The sequence below is a fragment of the Gymnoscopelus microlampas genome (genome assembly GCF_963454915.1).
Source record: "Gymnoscopelus microlampas genome assembly, chromosome: 1".
NCBI classification, from domain to species: domain Eukaryota; kingdom Metazoa; phylum Chordata; class Actinopteri; order Myctophiformes; family Myctophidae; genus Gymnoscopelus; species Gymnoscopelus microlampas.
In genome coordinates, this window is record NC_139962.1 from 10,028,762 (window position 1) to 10,049,239 (window position 20,478).

At 40.9% G+C, this 20,478-nt stretch overlaps 3 protein-coding genes across 4 annotated transcripts in view; 2 read left to right on the plus strand and 1 right to left on the minus strand.

The window, feature by feature from the left end:
- Positions 1 to 20,478, minus strand: part of rab4a (RAB4a, member RAS oncogene family) — a 305,717-nt gene that overhangs the window by 264,436 nt on the left and 20,803 nt on the right. The gene's annotated exons all lie outside the window — the stretch shown is intronic.
- Positions 95 to 6,290, plus strand: LOC311060199 (actin, alpha skeletal muscle A). Its single transcript, XM_084078331.1, has 7 exons — positions 95 to 184; positions 1,752 to 1,888; positions 3,015 to 3,339; positions 3,987 to 4,148; positions 4,731 to 4,922; positions 5,053 to 5,234; positions 5,810 to 6,290. Exons 2-7 carry the CDS (start codon positions 1,760 to 1,762, stop codon positions 5,951 to 5,953), a joined length of 1,134 nt encoding a protein of 377 aa, XP_083934457.1. The 5' UTR covers positions 95 to 184; positions 1,752 to 1,759; the 3' UTR covers positions 5,954 to 6,290.
- On the plus strand, positions 11,116 to 19,622 carry ccsapb (centriole, cilia and spindle-associated protein b). 2 transcript variants are annotated; one of them, XM_084057863.1, is made up of 5 exons: positions 11,116 to 11,326; positions 12,676 to 12,947; positions 15,392 to 15,472; positions 17,975 to 18,195; positions 19,422 to 19,622. In XM_084057863.1, the coding sequence occupies exons 1-5, from the start codon at positions 11,229 to 11,231 to the stop codon at positions 19,605 to 19,607; spliced, it is 858 nt and encodes a 285-aa protein (XP_083913989.1). In that variant the 5' UTR covers positions 11,116 to 11,228; the 3' UTR covers positions 19,608 to 19,622. The 2 variants fall into 2 exon arrangements, with proteins under 2 accessions (XP_083913989.1, XP_083913990.1); XM_084057864.1 differs by having other exon boundaries at positions 12,676 to 12,938.

Consider the following 20,478-nt stretch of genomic DNA (forward strand, 5'->3'; position numbering starts at 1 on the left):
TGTCGCCCCCAGACCTGTCAACGGCCTAATATGGCTTGAGGGCCGGGATGAGGGCCAGTGAATGGTGGAGGTCGGGTATATAAGCCAGAGCAGGATTACTGAAGAACGTAGCTGGTTCAAGAATCAAGCAGCAGCATACCTTGGGTCTTTTCTCCTCTCCTCGAGCAACAACCAACCCCCTAAGGTAAGACTGAGACCACCAGAGACAACCACCAGAGACAAGCTAAACAGGATCCAGGGACCTACACAGCTAATAGGAGCAGATAGGACCAGGACCAGGCAAGCTTTTCTCTGAAGCTATGCAGGAGACCCATGGCATAGACTATGGAGCCAACACTGAAGACTTCTAGCGGAGTCTGAAGTCTGAAGTTAGCCCGATAAGAGTTGATCTGGGACCAGTTACCACTGGGAATAACACCGGGAACTCTTTATGGAGGATATACTGTGAAATGCTGAGTGTTCATTTAACTCTTGAGTGTGCACAAATGTAACCAAAATGTGTCCATTTGGTTACATTTGCGCACCATCTGAGTTCCACATGGGTTTTTTGGGTACATGTGGCTCCACGGGTCCATTTTGGTCCATTTGTACACTCTCTGAGTGTACAAATGGACACACGTGGTTCCATTTGTACAACTCTCATCAGAGTTAAATTGACACTCAGGAGTTTACAGTGCTCTCATGGGTCTGACAGTGTAGTTTGGATATAGTAGATGCTGATGCTGGGAGACGCCATGCGCCCTCAGCCAAATAATTTTACCTAAAGAGCAGCCTTAACATTCTTTCTAATAGAGAGAGAATAATTTACCTAAAGAGCAGCCTTAACATTCTTTCTAATAGAGAGAGAATAATTTACCTAAAGAGCAGCCTTAATAGTATTTATAGAGAGAATAGCTTTTACTTAAAGAGCAGCCTTAATGTTCTTTCTAATAGAGAATAACTTTACCTAAAGAGCAGACTTAATATTATTTCTAATATAAAGATAATAACAAAGAGCAGACTTAATATTCTTTCTAATAGAGAGAGAATAACTTTACCTAAAGAGCAGACTTAACATTATTTCTAATATAAAGATAATAACAAAGAGCAGACTTAATATTCTTTATAATAGAGAGAGAATAACTTTACCTATAAAGAGCAGACTTAATATTCTTACTAATAGAGAAGATAGAGAGAACCACTTGTTTACTATTACATAATAATATTGTAATATTATTATTGTTATTAAATAGTCATATAAATATAGCAATGCAATCACCACTTAATTGGCATTTCGAGTGCATTAGAATAATTTAAGCAGTAGGCCTAAACTTCGGCAGATCAGATCCAGGTGATAAAGTAGCCTTTATGGGTTCGTTAACATGTTATTACACTTATAATAGATTGTCAAAGGAAAACGAATTGAATGCCCATTATTCCATGTTGAGTGATTTGTGTTGTAGGCCAGGCGATGTGTGACTGGCCACTGCCATGCGTAACGGCATGTTGTCAGTGGTACATTCACCCAAACAAACCTAGACAAGGCTGAGATTAATTTGATGTTAACTACTCAACAGCTAAAAGCAAACGCGAGTGTATTTAAGACAGGTGTAAAGTCAGAGTAAAGGCTAGAAGAACAAACAGCAGGGCAAGTAGAGGTATCATCATCATCATCATTCTTGAGTGTCACTTTATGTCACCATTACGCATGCAGCGCTGACAGCAGGTGACAGCTGATCTCATTGTTTGTTTCACCTCTTCTCCACCCATAGAAGCCATCATGTGTGACGACGATGAGACTACCGCCCTTGTGTGCGACAACGGCTCCGGCCTTGTGAAGGCTGGCTTCGCCGGAGACGATGCCCCCAGGGCCGTCTTCCCTTCCATCGTTGGACGCCCCCGTCATCAGGTATAAACCAAAGGATGAAAAGAAACACCGATATAGCCTGCTATACATACATTACATAGAGGACATCTTTAGGAAAGAATAACTGCTTCCTCCAAAGATAAATAAACCTATAACTGGAACCATATTTTAGATAATATAGCATACTCGATATTGAATGTTAAACTTCAATTCAAACTAATATTCGTTTGACCAAAATTGTTTGTTGCAAAGTGACTATTTTTAGTGGACTGACAGTTATCTGGAAACTATGCAGTTTATTGTTAGAATGTCTTACACACTAGTATGCAGGCCTCCTGTATCTTATTCCACAAGGAGACATTACACAGCTATTACACAGTAATAGCTCTCCTTGTAGTCTTAATTTAACTTTGAGCTCTCTTACGGGTCCATTTGGTTAAATCGCTACTCTCTCGGAGGTAAAGTAACACCCAGGACTTTACAGTCTGACTGTCAGTATGCTTTGGTCTGTAATATACGGCCCTTTGACTCCCTCCTGTGTCACGATCTTTATGTAAGACGTTGGCAGCCGCACCATTTTTAGCTTCTCCTCCTAGATGCCTTCATGACATGCCAAGCATGTCCGTGTCCTTTCTGACATATATAAATGACATAGATACATACATGCGCGTATTTGGCAACATTACGCAACCAAACAACGCGAGGGTAAAGACTTTAAGCTCGGCTACAAGGTCACTTTTATCTGCGCGCTTTGGATTGTTGGCAGTGGTGTAAAGTAGCTAAGTACATTTACTCAAGTATTGTACTTAAGTACAATGTTGAGGTATTTTTTACTTTACTGGAGTGTTTCTAATGTTCAGTACTTTTACCTATACTCCACTACATCATTATACAATTTATAGGCTACATTTGAAAACCTGTGAAATGGGACATTCCGCACATTGAGTAGCTACTTTCTACTTATGGTACTTTAAGTACATTTTGATACCAATACTTTTGTACTTTTACGCGAGTACATTTTGAATTCTGGACATTTACTTGTAACAGAGTAGTTTTACATTGCAGTGTTGATACTTTCACTTAAATAAAAGATGTGAGTACTTTTTCCACCACCGATTGTTGGACATACCTCGACTGACCACCTCTCTCTCTCTTCTCTCTCTTCCAGGGTGTCATGGTCGGTATGGGTCAGAAGGACTCCTATGTAGGAGACGAGGCCCAGAGCAAGAGAGGTATCCTGACTCTGAAGTACCCCATCGAGCACGGCATCATCACCAACTGGGATGATATGGAGAAGATCTGGCATCACACCTTCTACAACGAGCTGAGAGTGGCACCCGAGGAGCACCCTACCCTGCTCACTGAAGCCCCACTGAACCCCAAGGCCAACAGGGAGAAGATGACCCAGATCATGTTTGAGACCTTCAACGTCCCAGCCATGTATGTGGCCATCCAGGCTGTCCTGTCCCTGTACGCTTCCGGTCGTACCACCGGTGAGAAACTGACACACAACAACCACAACACAACAACACAACAACAACACAACAACACAACACAACAACAACAACAACAACAACAACAACACCCGATAGAAACCCACAATAGAATATACTGACAAAACAAACAGACACAACTTCCCCACAGAGGACTTAAACTTAAGACATAATCACATAAAAAACACAAGGGCTACAACTCACACATAGTCAGCAGATTTAGTTGGCAAATGTTTTTGATTGAATATACTTTTGATTGAATACTTTATTAGCATTTTGCAACAAAAAAACAAGCACAGATTAGTACAAGTCAATACAGGGTCTGCTAAGAGGATGTTAAACCCTGCAAGAAAGCCTATGGCCTGTTTCCATTGGGGTCCTTTGTACTCAATTCATGGCAACATTTAATGACAGACAGACAAATATACAGATGAAAGAACAAAACTAGTATTGAGCCGGTGTTACTAGAGCACTGATCTACTTTCATCATCCGTGCCATCACAGAAGCTAATTGGTTTAATCAATTAGATAAGCGCTGCGATGCATCATCATCACACATGTATTTTACGCACAACTTTTACGCACAGATCTGAGTGACGCCGGGCCGCTGATATAACTCCATCCTTGCCTTGTTTCCTCTCTCTCAGGTATTGTGCTGGATGCTGGTGATGGTGTGACCCACAACGTCCCAGTTTATGAGGGTTATGCTCTTCCCCATGCCATCATGCGTCTGGATCTGGCTGGTCGCGACTTGACCGATTACCTGATGAAGATCCTCACAGAGCGTGGCTACTCTTTCGTCACCACCGGTACGGGAATAATAACAATAATAATAATAATAATTACAATAATAATAACAGCAACAACAACAACAACAATAATAATAGATAACTGGGTAACTGAATAAATAATAAATACACTGGCATCAACTAGCCTACAACTCTGCAACACAGTTTTTTGGCACACACTTATTGATTATTACTATTAATTAAGTAATATAATTAGTAGTTTAGGCTATTGATCTATAACAACATAGACACACTATTTGTCACCTTTATTATTATTTAAGATTTAACCACAATATGGTCCAAGATAGATAGGCTATACACCCTGCTTTGATTACTGATTCTGTATTATGGCCTAATTTCATTCATAATTTAAGTGTAGGCCTAATTAATTAGCCTAATCAACTTTTTAAGCAGGTGTAGCTATTCATGAAAATACTATTTGTTTCAGAGCTCCACTTTATATTCCATCACGTTAAGGTGTCGCGGTGTCAAGCTTGTAGCTCTGATGTTCTTTTTTTTGTTGGCAATCAGGGTTAAATCAGGCTTGGCTTCGCAGTCGCTGCTGAACTTGTCTAACTTGAACGCTAACTTGTCTCCAAACAGCTGAGCGTGAGATCGTGCGCGACATCAAGGAGAAGTTGTGCTATGTGGCTCTGGACTTCGAGAACGAGATGGCCACCGCTGCCTCCTCCAGCTCTCTGGAGAAGAGCTACGAGCTTCCCGACGGTCAGGTCATCACCATCGGAAACGAGAGATTCCGTTGCCCCGAGACCCTCTTCCAGCCTTCCTTCATTGGTACGAGAAAAAAAAAGACAACAAAGCTATTTACCCAAAACATGACACATTATTTCTGAAATGGAAACATAATGAATGAATGCTTTGCTTTGCTTTACTCAATGATCTCTTGATCTTCTCACCTGACCAGGTATGGAGTCTGCTGGTATTCATGAGACTGCCTACAACAGCATCATGAAGTGCGACATTGACATCCGCAAGGACTTGTACGCCAACAATGTGCTTTCCGGTGGTACCACCATGTACCCTGGTATCGCTGACAGGATGCAGAAGGAAATCACTGCCCTGGCCCCATCCACCATGAAGATCAAGGTAAATATACAACCATCAAGAGGCTTCTCATAATGATAGGCAATGAGTGGTCATAGAAGAAATACAGGAATCAAGTGGATCAACTAAATAATAACAATAATAATAACAACAACAATAATAATAATAGGATAATTATTAACTTTATGCAAAACATATCATAACATTTTGAAACTCTAGATCACTGGTTCTCAAAGTGGGGTTTGGGGACCCCCTGGGGTCCTTGGGGGGGGCTCCTAAGCTAAATGAGGAACAGTTAAGCCCTATTTTATTTTTCAGCTATTCAAAAATAGCTGATGGGCTTGTAGATCAGCTTTTTTCGAAAACATTTTTTTTGGACAAATGTTCTCTTATCCCCTCGCACAAATAATTTTCAAATTGGGGGTCCATAGCCAAATGCAAATCAGTTTTCGGGGTCCTTGACATGAACATATTTGAGAACCACTGTACTATTATACTGTCATAGACAGATATACTCTCATGCTGTGCCATTATGGAAGCTGATGGATACCCAGGTGTTTTGCTGTATGAACCACCCCACTGATCCATGTCCTCCTCCTCCTCCTCCTCCTCTCTAGATCATTGCTCCCCCTGAGAGGAAGTACTCTGTCTGGATCGGTGGCTCCATCCTGGCTTCCCTGTCCACCTTCCAGCAGATGTGGATCAGCAAGCAGGAATACGATGAGGCAGGCCCCAGCATTGTCCACAGGAAGTGCTTCTAAATACCACTTCACCTTCACCTTTCCCTCATCTCCAAATCCCATCTACCCAGCTATCCTGGAGATTCTTTTATGGAGGACGACCCTTGCTGTGGCACAGCAACAACTTGCTTGTCAATGGACATTTTGCAATTTTTGCATAATTTATTTTATTGCTGCCATGTTGTCTGTGTTGCACTTGAGAACAAGCTGTGAATACCAACCTTGAACCATGCATCCAACCACAAAAAATTTAATAAAAAAAGTTCAATAACATCGACATGTAGCCCAACACATGTGAATGTAAGTGTATATACATGACTATTAATAATTTATTAAAGTCCATTATTTGGTATTTTTCCATCCTGGTCTTGTCTTTATAATAGACTCGGGGGAAACATCATAAGCTCATATGCTTAAACCTGAAAGAGTTATCACTGAGAGATTGTCTCTTGGTCAAAAGGTGACCCTCAGTGGCCATCCTTAGCATAGCAGCATAACGGTCTAAATGTCACCTGAAGTGACAGTCAAATATAGACATTAGCCGACAACAAACCATGTCATCATGACAGGTATGAGCTGAGGAGAGACATTGAATGTCTCTGGGGGAATAATTCCAATGCCAATATCAATTTGAAACATTTATCATCACCTATATAGGCCAGGAAATATGAGTGACTGGGGCTTTTAAGCCAAATTGTCATAGTGATAGGCCTATAGGCCTACATTTCCATCCTGACTCAACCCAGACAAAAGGAGATCTTAGGGAAATGTCAGGAGAGGTTGACAGCCATGGGGATGTGAATGAATGGGTGGCCTCTCTGGCCCACATGCACCCGGCTGAGGGGTCTGAGAGGGTCTGAAGAAGACCCCCGCCCCTTTCCTCCATCAGCTGCTGGCCGCCTTCTCTCTCCGGGGTGGGTGGGAGAGGCTGTGAAAGGCGACCCGTCGAGCCCCCCAACAGTTGAAGCTCGACTTGCCAGGAATGTGCCTCGGCAGCAACATGCTAGGTCTACTTTAGAACCGGCCGGGCTCAGTAGAGTACTGGACACCCGACACCCAGCTCTGAATCCCGTTGAGCTCCCCTCCATGCCCGCCTGCCCTGCCCCTGCCCGGCTGCATTCAGCCTCCGGACCCCCCTACTACTACAACCCAACCCGCCACCAGACCATCTTTAGACAAAACCAGACCCCCATGTCACTACGGGACATCTCAGTCAGTCAGCCTTGCCTTATATGCATGGGAATGGCCCGGGGGAACATATGATTGGCCTGGCGGCGGAGTTGTACACCGATAAATTCATGAAATGGCCTCAATTGGACGTATGTGGAGCAGCAGCCTGGTAGCCAATAGCCATACATATGTAGGCCCTAATAATGATATAGGCCCTGTCTTGGTTTTGAATATGAAAACAATTAACTTCATAATTGAACTTTATGATTGCATAAAGGGCCGACGACCTTGTCTGCCAGTCTGATAGATAGGCCTACTTATTTTCTCCCAGACATTAAAGAAATGAATCAATCTAATTAGGCTATTATTGGCAAGTAAAGGGCCGTGCTCGTACTTGAAGATGATGAGAACCTTGATAGTATTTACAATTAAAAGTACAATATTAGATAGTTCAATTAAAGGAAGCAACAAGTGAATAGGTTGTGTGATCGACTACTGTAAATCAGTGGTTCTCAATGTTGGGTCGGTGGACCCCTGGGGGTCCTTAAGGGGGTTCCAGGGGGTCCCCAGCAAAATGAGGAACAGTTTAACCACATTAAACCTATTTTATATACTTCGGCTATTCAAAAGTATACGATCTCCAATTCAAAGCTTTGTGAGCTTGTAGATTCGCTATTTTCAAAAAGTTTTAGAAAATGTTTGAACATTTTGACATTTTTTAACAACACAACACTAAATCTTCTTTTATGGCAGTCCCTCCTGGCACAACATCTCGTTCAGGTGGGGGTTAATGGCCAAGAACGTCTCATCTAGATAACTGTGAGGTGCTGATAGGAGCCATTGTGAAGCACATAATAAAACATCATCTGCCTCCTGTTAATATAGTAGTCTGATTTCAATTATGTAAGAGATGCATTCCTCACGTCTCTCGACCTCCACTGTCTGCTGCCACCTGTCAGTGGTCTAAAGTAGCTAAGTACATTTACTCAAGTACATTTACTCAAGTACAATTTTGAGGTATTTTTACTTTCTTCAGTATTTACCATTTTCATAGCCATGGTTCACATGACTACCATTTTCAATACTTTTTACCTCTACCCACTACATCTCAGAGGCAAATATTGTACTTTTACTCCTCTAACATTATTTGAAAATTGAATTACTTTGTAGATTATAATTATTATTACAAAATATGTCTACATTGCAGTATTGATACTTTTACTTAAGTAAAACATGTGAGTACTTCCATTACTGTCTGTCTGTGACAGACAGACAGACAGACAGTCTGTCTGTCTGCTGCCACCTGTTGAGGGTGTGTTGGGCTTTTTAAATATACTGTAGCCTACGTCCTGAGCGGGCGGAGCTAAGGAGAAGACAGCCGAGCTGGCGTAACGGTGTAAGTATTATTAATGTAGTGTAGCCTATTAATTAATACTACACCAAAATATGAATATTGTTTCAGCCTCGGGCAAAGCTTGTACGAGTTTCGGTTGACATTTCTTGCAACTGTCAAAATAAATCCTAAATGAACGCGAGTTATAGATTGATAGATGCATCCACATTGTGAGGCAATGCATGTCAACTAGCCCTGAAACTTTGGATGAACTTCAACCTGGTGTTTACACTTTCTTCATTTACAAACCGTACATCTACGTGAACGTTCATATTTCAAATATAAAGTGCTGAACCCATGGCCACGGATGTTCCAATTATGTACGGGCCCTCAAAAGTACCCGTATCTTCTGTATTGTTCAATAAAAAGCATTTTAATCCGATCGGTGGCCATTTTGTCATAGAGTTATAATGTATCAGAGTGCAATACACCCCCCAACCGATAAGATCGCGTAGTTGAAAGCATATGGAGGAAATACGAAGAAAATGGCCATCGATCGAATTAAAATGCTTTTTATTGAACAATACGGAAGGTACGGGTACTTCTGAGGGCCTGTACATAATCTTAACATCCGTGGTCATGAGGTAAGCACTTTATATTTGAACGTTTATGCAGATGTACGGGCTGTAAATGGAAAAAAAAGCATACACTATGTTGAAGTTCATACATCACGGTCGTGACAGACGTGGTGTGATCCATGGCTAGTAGTCCACAGACCTCTGTGTAAATAAACATATAAACAAACAAATAATTACAGTAGCCTACTAATAGGCTGTGCGTGACACGATACAGTATTTTATTGCGAGGCCATTTGTGTTTTTATGTCAACTGTTGACTATCCTGTATCCTCACTATTTGGTGTATAGTGTTTAGTTCAAAACAAACATTATTATAGCCTATGTGTGCAATAGAAACATTATTACATGCTATAACGTATGGTGGCGCTGATATTACCAGTCTACGATATGGTATTTAAACCGGATTTGTTTATTTATTGCAGTACACATTTAACATTAAGTATAATAGTACGTTTCTCCGCCTAGATGCTAGAAACTAATGATGGAACGGAAGCCAATAAACCTGCGTCAGTCTGCATTGTTGCCAGGTTTTTGTGAGAGAAATAGGCAACCAGGTCTATGAAAACAAGCCCAAAAGAAGGGACTATTATAGGCCACATGAGCACTTTAAACCTATATCAATTGGCTATTTCAAAAGAATCTTGGGGAAAACATTGAAAGATTGGAAATATTTAACAACACAAACAAAACATTCTCAATCCGCAGACAAACAATGTGGGGGTCCTTGACATGAAAATAGAGAAACACTGGTTTAAACCACATTAGGAAACAAGCCCAAATAAACAACTACACTTTAGAAACGAGCCCAAATAAACAACTACACTTTAGAAACAAGCCCAAATAAACAACTACACTTTAGAAACAAGCCCAAATAAACAACTACACTTTAGAAACGAACCCAAATAAACAACTACACTTTAGAAACAAGCCTAAATAAACAACTACACTTTAGAAACAAGCCCAAATAAACAACTACACTTTAGAAACAAGCCCAAATAAACAACTACACTTTAGAAACAAGCCCAAAAAAACGCAACTACAAATATTTACAAGGCATTTACAGAAAAACAAGCTTAAAGTCGCTTATAATATGCAGACATGGCAACACTATCAGTCAGCCGGGTCGCTGTCACCCTGGTTTAAAGCCTGGTCTCTATTTTCTGTTCAGTGCTCAGATCTGGTCTAGAGCCGGTTTACTGTATCTGGTAATTTGCACAGGCACATTACATGCACTTACGCAGGCGGTTTCCGTATCTTGTTAAGACCGGAACTGCAATCTGCAAAGTGAATTGATCCGTTCATCCCCAGTCTTCAGAAGGCGAAGCTTCTAGATCCCATAGCCCGGATGGGCAGCCCGTTATTACTATAAATACTTAGTATTATTACCATAGAGTTAAAAAGATTATTACTAGGTAGCTGGTTGCTAGGCAGCGCTCTTTTGTACAAATAAAAGAAAATAGAATATAAAATAAAAAGTAAAAGACGCAATATGAATATAAAACTCTTATAATCCTTGAATAACACTTCAGTACACACACAGATCAAAAGCAAATATATTGATTAATTAATTTAGCTAATAAAATAAATTAGTTGATGAATAGGCTACAGCATCCTAATATATTACATGTACAATTCATCATTACATGTGACTGCCTTGTCAACATTTTCTAGAGTTAACAAAACATTATGTACATTCTAAAAACAAAACATACTTCACAAAGACAGACCTGCACAAAATGAACAAATGGTCAGACAATGTGATCTTTTCTTTGTGAGATCGCTTACTGTAACTGAATCGTTTTTAAAATCCTCATTGATTAAAGTTTAAGAAAGTAACTAACTAGCCAACCAAACGGCTTCAAACCGCGTATGGTATCTATTCACGACTATCACGACACCGGCGACGGCTTTGTGGCAGAGGGGGCGTGTCCTTTTCTCGCTCTTGCTTGCCAGGCTATTGGTTGAAGTCAGCTGAGATTTTGGTTTAAATGTCTGGGGGGTGGAGCCTATGTGTCGAGTCGAGTGTTCTTCAGTGTTGTGAACGGATTTATCGTTATTTATCGTTACGCATGCTTTGTTTTTGTAGTTAAAAGTATCTGTATATATCTCTGTATTTAAATAAAGAAGAAAGAAGGAGACACTACTAAGTAAAACGATGGTGAGCAGGAGGATTCGGACGGAGTACATGAAGAAGTTCAAGGATCCCAAATGGGAGACATACAGCCGCTGCTACGAGGATCTGCACAACTACAGGTAAAAGTACTCACATATCTATAAAGTATCAATACTATACTACAATGTTAGCCTTAGATCAAGACTATCGTAGATGTATTTGATCGAGTCTGACTTTTACTTTCGTATCTACGAGTCTTAGCGACCACCCCCCCCCCCCCCCCCAGTTTGCCCTGGAATGTCACCAGTAAAGCCCGTATTTCTCCAAACATGTACAAATGCAAAAATATAAGCTGCTTACCCGATTGCCCTAAATGTTAACTAGGTGTCCGGCGTGTTTGTGCAATAATTAGTACATATTGTTGAATAAAGAAGTGTTTTAATCCTGTCTATGGCCGAACGCCATTCCCCACCCCTCGTTTACGCGTTATTATGAATCCCACGCCGCGTCCTGGATTTAGACCCGCCTTACGTGTCTGATTGGCTCCCCGGCAGGCATAGTTTTACTGAGGTTAGGGTTAGGGTTAGGGTTAGGTTTAGGCATAGTCTTACTGAGGTTAGGGTTAGGGTTAGGGTTAGGTTTAGGCATAGTTTTACTGAGGTTAGGGTTAGGGTTAAGGTTAGGTATAGGCATAGTAGCAAAAACGAGAACTGTCAATCACAGCGACTACTGACCAATCACAGCGCCCGCTCAGCGGGTTTGCCACGACGCGGTGTGGGAATCATAATAACGCCTCGTTTACTTCCTGTTTACATTACATTTCGTGTAGTTCTGGTTTTCACCGGATGCGTCTGTAGCCTACTGTCAACTTCCGACAGAATCGGCCACAGACGGGATTAAAACACTTCTTTATTGAAAAATATGGACTAATACATTGCACAAACACGCCGGACACCTAGTTAACATTTGGGGCAAGCGGTTAAATACCTTATATTTAGCATTTGTAAATGTTTGGAGAAATACGGGCTTTACTGGTCACATTCCAGGGCAAACTGGGGGGGGGGGGGGGGGGGTTGTCGCTAAGACTCGTAGATACGAAAGTAAATGTCAGAAAATACATCTACGTCTTGATCTAAGGCTACAATTACTTAAGTAAAAGTATCAATACTGCAATGTAGAAATACTCTGTTACAAGTATAAGTCTGGAATCAAAAATGTACTTAAAGTACCAAAAGTAGAATATTATGTCCCATTTCACAACCTTTTAAATGTATAAAATGTATAAAAAATCATTTGAAAATAGCAGATCTAGAAGCTCACAATGCTTCATATCTTGACGTATTGTGAGCTTGTAGATCTGCTATTTTCAAATGGCCGATCTATACAGTACAGCATAGGTTTAAAGTGCTTATGTGGCCTGTAGTTGCTTCTTTTGGGCTTGTTTTCATAAACCTGGTTGCTGCTTACTATTTCTCACACACTGCTACAGGCTGAGCCGCAGGATGCTGGAACACTCCCACAAGCCCTGGTTCTGGAGCGGCTCCGACACAGACTCAGACATAAGTCCTCCTCCTCATCCACGGAACAACCAAGTGGACCCGCTGAGGGAGGCGGAGGGCAGTGGGACGGTCGCGGTGGACACACGGCAGGAGGACAACCAGTGTGGAGGAGGAGAAGGAGATCCAGCCGGAACCACCACGGGGGTGCTGGTACCCAAGATCTGCCTCCCAGAGGAAGAGGAGGAGGATGATGGTGAAGATGGTGCAGGTTTTTATTTTATTGATTGGATGAATTGAGACATTAAAGCTTAAAGGATAACACAAAGTTTAAGTCCTGGGGACTCATGTGTTTTTATTCACCAGGCTTCTGCAGTGAATTGTAACTGATCATAAAAAGACTGAGTTTGGGGAAATTGTACAGTATAATGTTAATGTATTATTATTGTATTATTACCCAACACATTTGTATTAACCAGTGGTGGAATAAGTAATCAGACTTTAGTAACAGAAGTAGTAATACCACAGGGTTGTTGTAGTAAAAGACCTGCCTTCAAAATCTTAAGTGAAAGTACTGGTAAAAGTATTGGTATCAAAATATGCTTAAAGTATCAAAAGTAAAAGTACTCATTACGTAGAATGGCCTATTTCAGAATCGTATATCATTAGCCTTGGATCAAGACTTATCGAATCTGACTTTTACTCTTGTATATGTCGCAGATAAGGAAGTAAAAATTAGACCCGATAAATACATATATGATAATCTTGTTCCAAGGCTAATGAATCACGTTATTGAACTATAATTATTGATCCATAACCATTTTTTTTTAAATTCAGCTATATTTGAAAATATCTTGTGACTGGGACCCCATAGGTGAAGACTTGTGTTTGTTGATTAGATTTTGTAGCCTACAGAATTATTCAAGGTTGTTATAGCAATAGTATGACGGGATAACATAACGTTTGTATGTTGGTCCTCCTAGCACAGTGGAGGTGTTACTGTTTGAAGGAGCTGTGTGCAACGTTCCTACTCCTATAAAGTTATAAATATCTATTTTACATGTATCTCTGTAACAGGCAGCTGCAAGCTACAACTGTCTAGTAGAGATGTACCGATACCATTTTTTCCTTCCCGATACCCAGAACTTGTGATAAATAACATGGTATCGAAATGGCATAGACTGAAATACTCGCCGATACTGATGCCAGCATTTTAGGCTGTATCGGCAGCTTTTCTGACACTGGTATTGGTATCATAACAACTCTATTGTCTTTAGGTGGAGAAATATGCTAACGGTGGAGAGAGAAAAACCTATGATCAGAATAGTGTTCTCTCTTCATTTTGCTTGGGAACCCCCGAAACCCCCTCAATGGGTTCCTTCCTGGACCCCACTTAATGAGAACCACGGTTCTAGAAGATCACTTCGGTTTAGTGGCTTTCAAGAAAAATAGTATGCTATTGATTAATGTAATGACATCAAACAGGTGCTGAATGTTTTTTTAATATACAATTCTATGGAGCCGGTATGTTTCATTATGTTGTTGCTTGATGTTTAACACATTAAGACCTGGAACGCATCTGTGTAATTTCTTTTTTCAGCTAAAAGGCATTATTTTACACTTTTGCTATTAAAAAATAGCAGATCTACAAGCTCATCGCGCGGCACCGAGCGTCGCGCTATGAGCTTGTAGATCATAATCATAATTATATATATATATATATATATATATATATATATATTTTTTTTTTTTAAGCGAACATTTATAACTCAAATCTTTGCTTCTGAGGGTCCCTGGCACAAAATATTTTGAGATGGGGGTCCGTGGCCAAATACATATCATTTTGGGGGTCCTTGACATGAAAAGGTTTGAGAACCACTGACATAGTAACATAGGTTCTTTCAAATTTAGACATTTTTGTAGAATCTTAATGGGTTAAGGTTAAGCTATATGTGACACACCTTGGTGGCTTGGTGTGATGATCCAAGGTTTTCAAGGGTTTTGTTGTTACGTGCACATAACCCATTTTGGGCGGGAAGCCCTATTTGTAACTACGGTATACCTTTCAGGACGGGCTATGTACAGTATTATGTATAGCAACATACATTTGTTAATTTTTGAATAAATATTTGAAGTGTTTCAGAAAACTCAGGTCAGGATTTAAAAGGCGTTTTTAGAATCAGCCTCAGGTCTAAATGAACAGCTGTGGCAACATTGCAGAGTCAGAGTGCATACAGTCACATTCTTCTACTTTGTACTAGAGCCTCCTTGGTGTGGACAGTAGAGTCCAAATAATATGTTCATGAATTAAAGTCCCCACGACTGATTTCAGTCATTTGGATTCCATAGAAGTCAGCATGTCTTCTATGGAATCATGTTGCCCAGCGAAAAATAGCCGATCTACAAAGCTCTCAATGCGTCGCTCTGCGACGCATTGAGAGCTTGTAGATCGGCTATTTTCGGTTATCATTTTTAAGATATGTTCAGAAGCATCTTCCATAAAACCCTAATGTCTCAGATATTTCATAAAAGCAAATGTTAAAGCCTCAATCTGTGATTTCTTCACCTGGTTGGTTGGCGGTGTGTAGAGCAGCAGGAAGCAGGGGGGACTCCTTTCATGTCAGATTAGAACGTGTCCTGACAAAGACTGTCAGTCGTGAGATTATATTTTGCTTTAATCCATGTATGTATGTTCCTTTCTCCTCTCAGGAGGCCCGAGTGCAGCAGCAGGAGTTCATCTAGAGGAGAACACAGAGCAGAGAACCAGCTGTAGAGGAAGTAAACATCCAGGTAATTCATTATCATGCGAAGCTTTCTACATGGGACACTCACAGTCACAACTACATGACCAGTAACTGTTAGAGCAGTGATTCTCAAACTTTTTCATGCCAGGGACCCCCCAAATTGACACTTATTAGCCCGCGGACCCCCATTTGAAAAGATAAGCCAGATTTGAAAAGATAAGAGAAGATTTTTTACGGCTCTAGCATTGATTCTCAACCATTTTAATTTCAAGGACCCCCCAGTTTGACATGCATTAGGCTACGGACCCCCATTTAATGGCATTTATATCTCTGGGACCCCAATTTATATTGTAAAATCAATGTTAATGTAACTCTGAGAGTGTACAAATGGAACCAAATGGACCCGTTAGGGTCCATTTGGTTCCATTTGTACACTCTCAGAGTTACAGACCCATAAGGGTCCATTTGGTTCCTATCCATCATTTAGCTGGGGACCCCCTGGAACCCCCTCAAGTACCCCTGGGGGTCCCCGGACCCCACTTTGAGAACCAATGTGTTAGAGGACTGTCCAGATAGGGAACAGAATTAGGGGAACAGAATTAGGCAAACAATCTTTTAAATATGCTGCCCCTCCTTTGGAATGATTTGCAGAAGAATCTGAACCTCTCACTATAAATTTAAATCTATTTGAACCAATTTAGACCCGAGGCCGATTCTAAAAACGTCTCCTAATGAAATCCTGATCTAACTTTTCTAAAAAATTCAATCGTGTATGTTGCTATGTTACTGGCTGCTATATTATATCGTTGCTGTCGGGCAGAAACCGCTTCTCCATATTCTAACCTTTTGTGTTTTTTTTCTCTACTTGATCATACTACAGCGTCACACAAAAGTAGCAGATCCACAAGTTCGAAACGCGGTGCGTTTCGGGCTTGTAGATCTGCTAATTTTGCTATTTTTGAACAACAATATGATGTTTAGTTCTACACAGCTGATCTCATGGATACAAACCGGTGTAGACAGTACACTAGGAAACATATCGTTGCTGTCCGGCAGAAACCTTGTTGTATCACCATATTATACAAACTTTGTGTTTTTTCCGTAAATGAACGGAAGTAGCAGATCTTCAAGCTCAAAACGCGTCGCTTCGCGCCGCGTTTTGAGCTGAAGATCTGCTACTTTTGCTATTTTTGAATTTGAATCCTGAAAAGTAACTGTTTTGTACATGTGAGGTTTCCACCCGACAATATTACCATATACAACAACTACACAGAGGTATTCCCGGCTTGAAACTGGTATAAAAACGTGTATAGGTGTTCCAGGTCTAAATGGGTTAAGGATAGAGACTAGTACTATTGGCAAATATGATTGGTTTTACATTTTTGTCAGCTGCCGCACCTTAAGTTGTTTGTAACCACCATCGGGTGTCGTAACCATCTTACTTCCTGATCCTGTTTTGCACTTTAACCGGATAATATGTTCACTTGTGTGTGAGTGTGTGTGTGTGATATATGCATTGTTTGTGTACTGTTGTAATAATGCTGTCTCTTGGCCAGGTCACTCTGGGGAAAGAGGTTGTAATCTCAATGAGTATTTTAACCTGGTTAAATAAAAGGATAATAATTGGACAGCAATCCACATTCCAACAGTGGAAAAACTGACGTGACTGTCATGTCAGTTATGCTGAATGTAACAGAACAAGTTTAGCCACTTAAAGGATATATTTCACTTTCAAACATGTTTGAAAGTGAAATATCCTTTAAGTCTTTTTTTGCTCTGCACAAAATATCTTCAGCAAAAATAGCTGATCTACAAACTCACAACGCATCGTGTTGCAATGTGTTGTTAGCTTGTGGAATTGCTATTTTATACCCACTTTATGATGACTAGAACTGTTTGATAAGCAATACCGTGATAACAAATAATAAGAATAACAGCATTGCAAAACCAATGCAAATACTTTAGGGCGGTCTTTCATATTGGGAAAGAGATATGGTTGTTTCTCAAAGCAGTAGGTTTATTCTCGGCCATTCTCGCCGCTGTTTTAGCAACTCCGTTGAATTTAGTTATCAGGCGGAGATCTCTGATCGCCTGGCGAAGCGAGACCGCTTCACCCCTAGCTGTAATGTCAGGCAGAGATGTGCTGCATGTCACGATAGGCAAACATACAGCAAAAAAAGCAGATCTACAAGGTCACACGCATCGCGTTGCATTGACTACTAGACCCTCTAAAGGCAGCAACAGGAGCTAGTGACAAGACCCCCTGCTGTGAAGTTAGACACTACAGTCCAAATTCAATAATTCAATTAGATGCAACATAAATTATTTTGAACAAATTGGCATTCTATAAATTCCCCAACAGAGCTTGTAGATCTGTTATTTTTGACGAAGGGATATGGTGAAGACCGACAAAAGGAGGGGACCAAGTATAGACCCATGGGGGACCCCCGTCAACGGCGTATTTAGGGTTTAGGTAGTTGAATAATTTATCTGTGTATTCATGTGTTATAATGAAGCTTGTATCCTTCTTCTTTCTTCCTGTTCCTAGACAAACCTGTGGGTTCTCATGGGCAGCAGACGAAAGCCTCCAAACCCCGTAAATCGGGTGTCCGCGCCTCGCGGGTCAGGCCCGCCTCGCCCCTACAGAAGCCCAGGGAGGACACCAAAGAGAACAGGCATCCGTTCGCTCTGTACGGCTCAGGAGAGCAGCAGGCAGAGATGGCCGGCAGGAAAACGCACAACGTTTGCCCCGCGGCCTCGACCAAAGAGGTAAATGTTATGTCCATTTTTTCTTTATGTTTTTGCTTTATTTACTGTAGTCTAGGGCAGGGCAGCAACTATCGATCACGTTTTTGATTAATCGAGAAGCTTCTTTATATATGTTTTTATATATTATATTATATATTATTATATATTATTATATGTTTTTATTTTGTATATTATATCAACAAATCGATTAATCACGTAAGCCCTATTTTATACTTCACACGTATGTAGGTATTTGGTTCAAAGTATTGTTGATACTGTTGAGCGGTTATTGAAATTAACCACAATAACCGCTCTAGTACCCTTGAGTCGTTTTAGAACTCTGGTGACCAAACAGGTCACCACAATGTGTAATTAGTGTGGTTGCCCTAACAGGGCAACCAGACTATTGTTATAGTTCGACTTTATTATTCTTTCTAGATACACTTATTTTGCCGCGCTAGGGGGGCGCCACAAATGCACAAAACGTAACCGTTTGATGCAAAAACCTTATTTCGGGGGGATCAATCCTCTCTAAATGAAACGCAAGTGATCTCAGGAGTGACGTGACAATGTAATTGGCACGGCCTCTGCCGGTATTCCTCCCAGCGTATTCTTCGAGTCCCGGCGGCAGCGATCCGCGACCCGCGTCGGCGCAACCACACTTTGCAATTGCCCTGAATTGCGACGCGTCTAGTTGTTTTTAGAATTCTGAAAAATGCTGTCTTCATTTCTATTTGTAACTTTTATATCTCACATGTACTGTATGCCTTTTATTTTCCAATTCCCAGATGTAATGTATTTTTAAACTGATGTTGTTGAATTGCACCGTATTGTATTACTCGATGACACTGCAAATTAGTTTAATTACTCAGTGTAATTTTGAGAATAAATAAATCTTGAATGAATGAATGAATTGTCTATTTTCCCCATCATGGGCCCAGCAGCTCTACTCCACTAAAGTGAAAGGAGATGAGCATTTTAACATAAGGGAGCTCCACTAGGCTATGTCTAGGACTTGTTTGTTAGCTAAATATGACCAGTTATGTTTTCTGCATAGGCAAGTGATTTATATTGGTTAACAGAAAATGTGATTTGTCATGTTGCTGGCATGCAATGGATCTCACTGATGACGTGTGTGTGTGTGTGTGTGTGTGTGTGTGTGTGTGTGTGTGTGTGTGTGTGTGTGTGTGTGTGTGTGTGTGTGTGTGTGTGTGTGTGTGTGTGTGTGGTCTTCTTCCTTTTGGCAGATCCACGAGTCGGCGCTCCGAGCTAAAACCAGACGTGAGGTGGAGCGACAGATCCAGGCACAGCGAGCCGAGCGCCGGAAAACCAAATCTGCCGATCTGGCAAAGAACAAAACTAGACTGTCTCAACCTGAGTTCAACCCCTGGCTCACCGAGTACATGAGATGCTTCTCTTCTTGCACCCGATAGGATAAACACACACACACACACACACACACACACACACACGCGCTCACTCACAGGGACGATATTAAAATGACACGTCACGATTATTGTGGCAAAAATGCGATATTATAGCGATAATGAAAATATGCTTAAAACTTAAAATGACACTTTTGTTAAACCACTGGAACCCCCAGCATCCCTGTTCTGGGAGGAACGTCCGGCAAAAAGTAGCAGATCTACAAGCTCACAACCCGTTGCAATGCAACGCGTTGCTCCTCACAGGTCCATTTTATCAAGTACAGATGGCTTAAGTGGTGCTGAATTTACAGCTCAACCAAAGCTAATTCATAGAGTTTCATGATAAATTAAAATCTCTGCGATACGATTATTGTGAGTGGTTTTTTATCACGATAAACGATAATGACAATTGTCATCCCATCCCTACTGACTCACTCACACTGTAAAACCCTCAGTGTTAATTTAACTCCCAGTGTGCACAAATGGACCCTTACAAATGGACAAATCAACACTGAGGAAACAATAACATAATTTCACAATTATCATTATTGCATATTAATTCAAAGCACATTTGCCTGCAGAGGTATTTACAATGTGTCAGGGACCAGAGTAAGAGCTTTGTAGTAATAATTGATACATAATATTTTGACCTGGGAAGTCCCCAGTTCAAATGTGATTATTTTGGGGGGGTCACGGCCTGAAAAGGGTGAGATTTCCCCAGACATACCAGTACTAGGCGGAGATCTCTGGTCATCTGGCTACGTGAGACTAGACTATCCATCAGTAAATAACATTGCAGTTGCTTTATGGCAACATAGTTCACTTCACATTCCAATTTTGTTCATCTTATGTTTTTTGTACATGATGTATTGCGTGC

Excerpts from the sequence above, each read along its gene's own strand:
- LOC311060199 (XM_084078331.1), top strand. The coding sequence starts at position 1,760 with ATGTGTGACGACGATGAGACTACCGCCCTTGTGTGCGACAACGGCTCC. Across the intron at positions 4,923-5,052 it reads CTTCCAGCCTTCCTTCATTG|GTATGGAGTCTGCTGGTATT; the intron begins GTACGAGAAAAA and ends TCACCTGACCAG. Across the intron at positions 5,235-5,809 it reads CATCCACCATGAAGATCAAG|ATCATTGCTCCCCCTGAGAG; the intron begins GTAAATATACAA and ends CCTCCTCTCTAG.
- ccsapb (XM_084057863.1), top strand. The coding sequence starts at position 11,229 with ATGGTGAGCAGGAGGATTCGGACGGAGTACATGAAGAAGTTCAAGGAT. Across the intron at positions 12,948-15,391 it reads GGAGGATGATGGTGAAGATG|GAGGCCCGAGTGCAGCAGCA; the intron begins GTGCAGGTTTTT and ends TTCTCCTCTCAG. Across the intron at positions 18,196-19,421 it reads CCGCGGCCTCGACCAAAGAG|ATCCACGAGTCGGCGCTCCG; the intron begins GTAAATGTTATG and ends TCCTTTTGGCAG.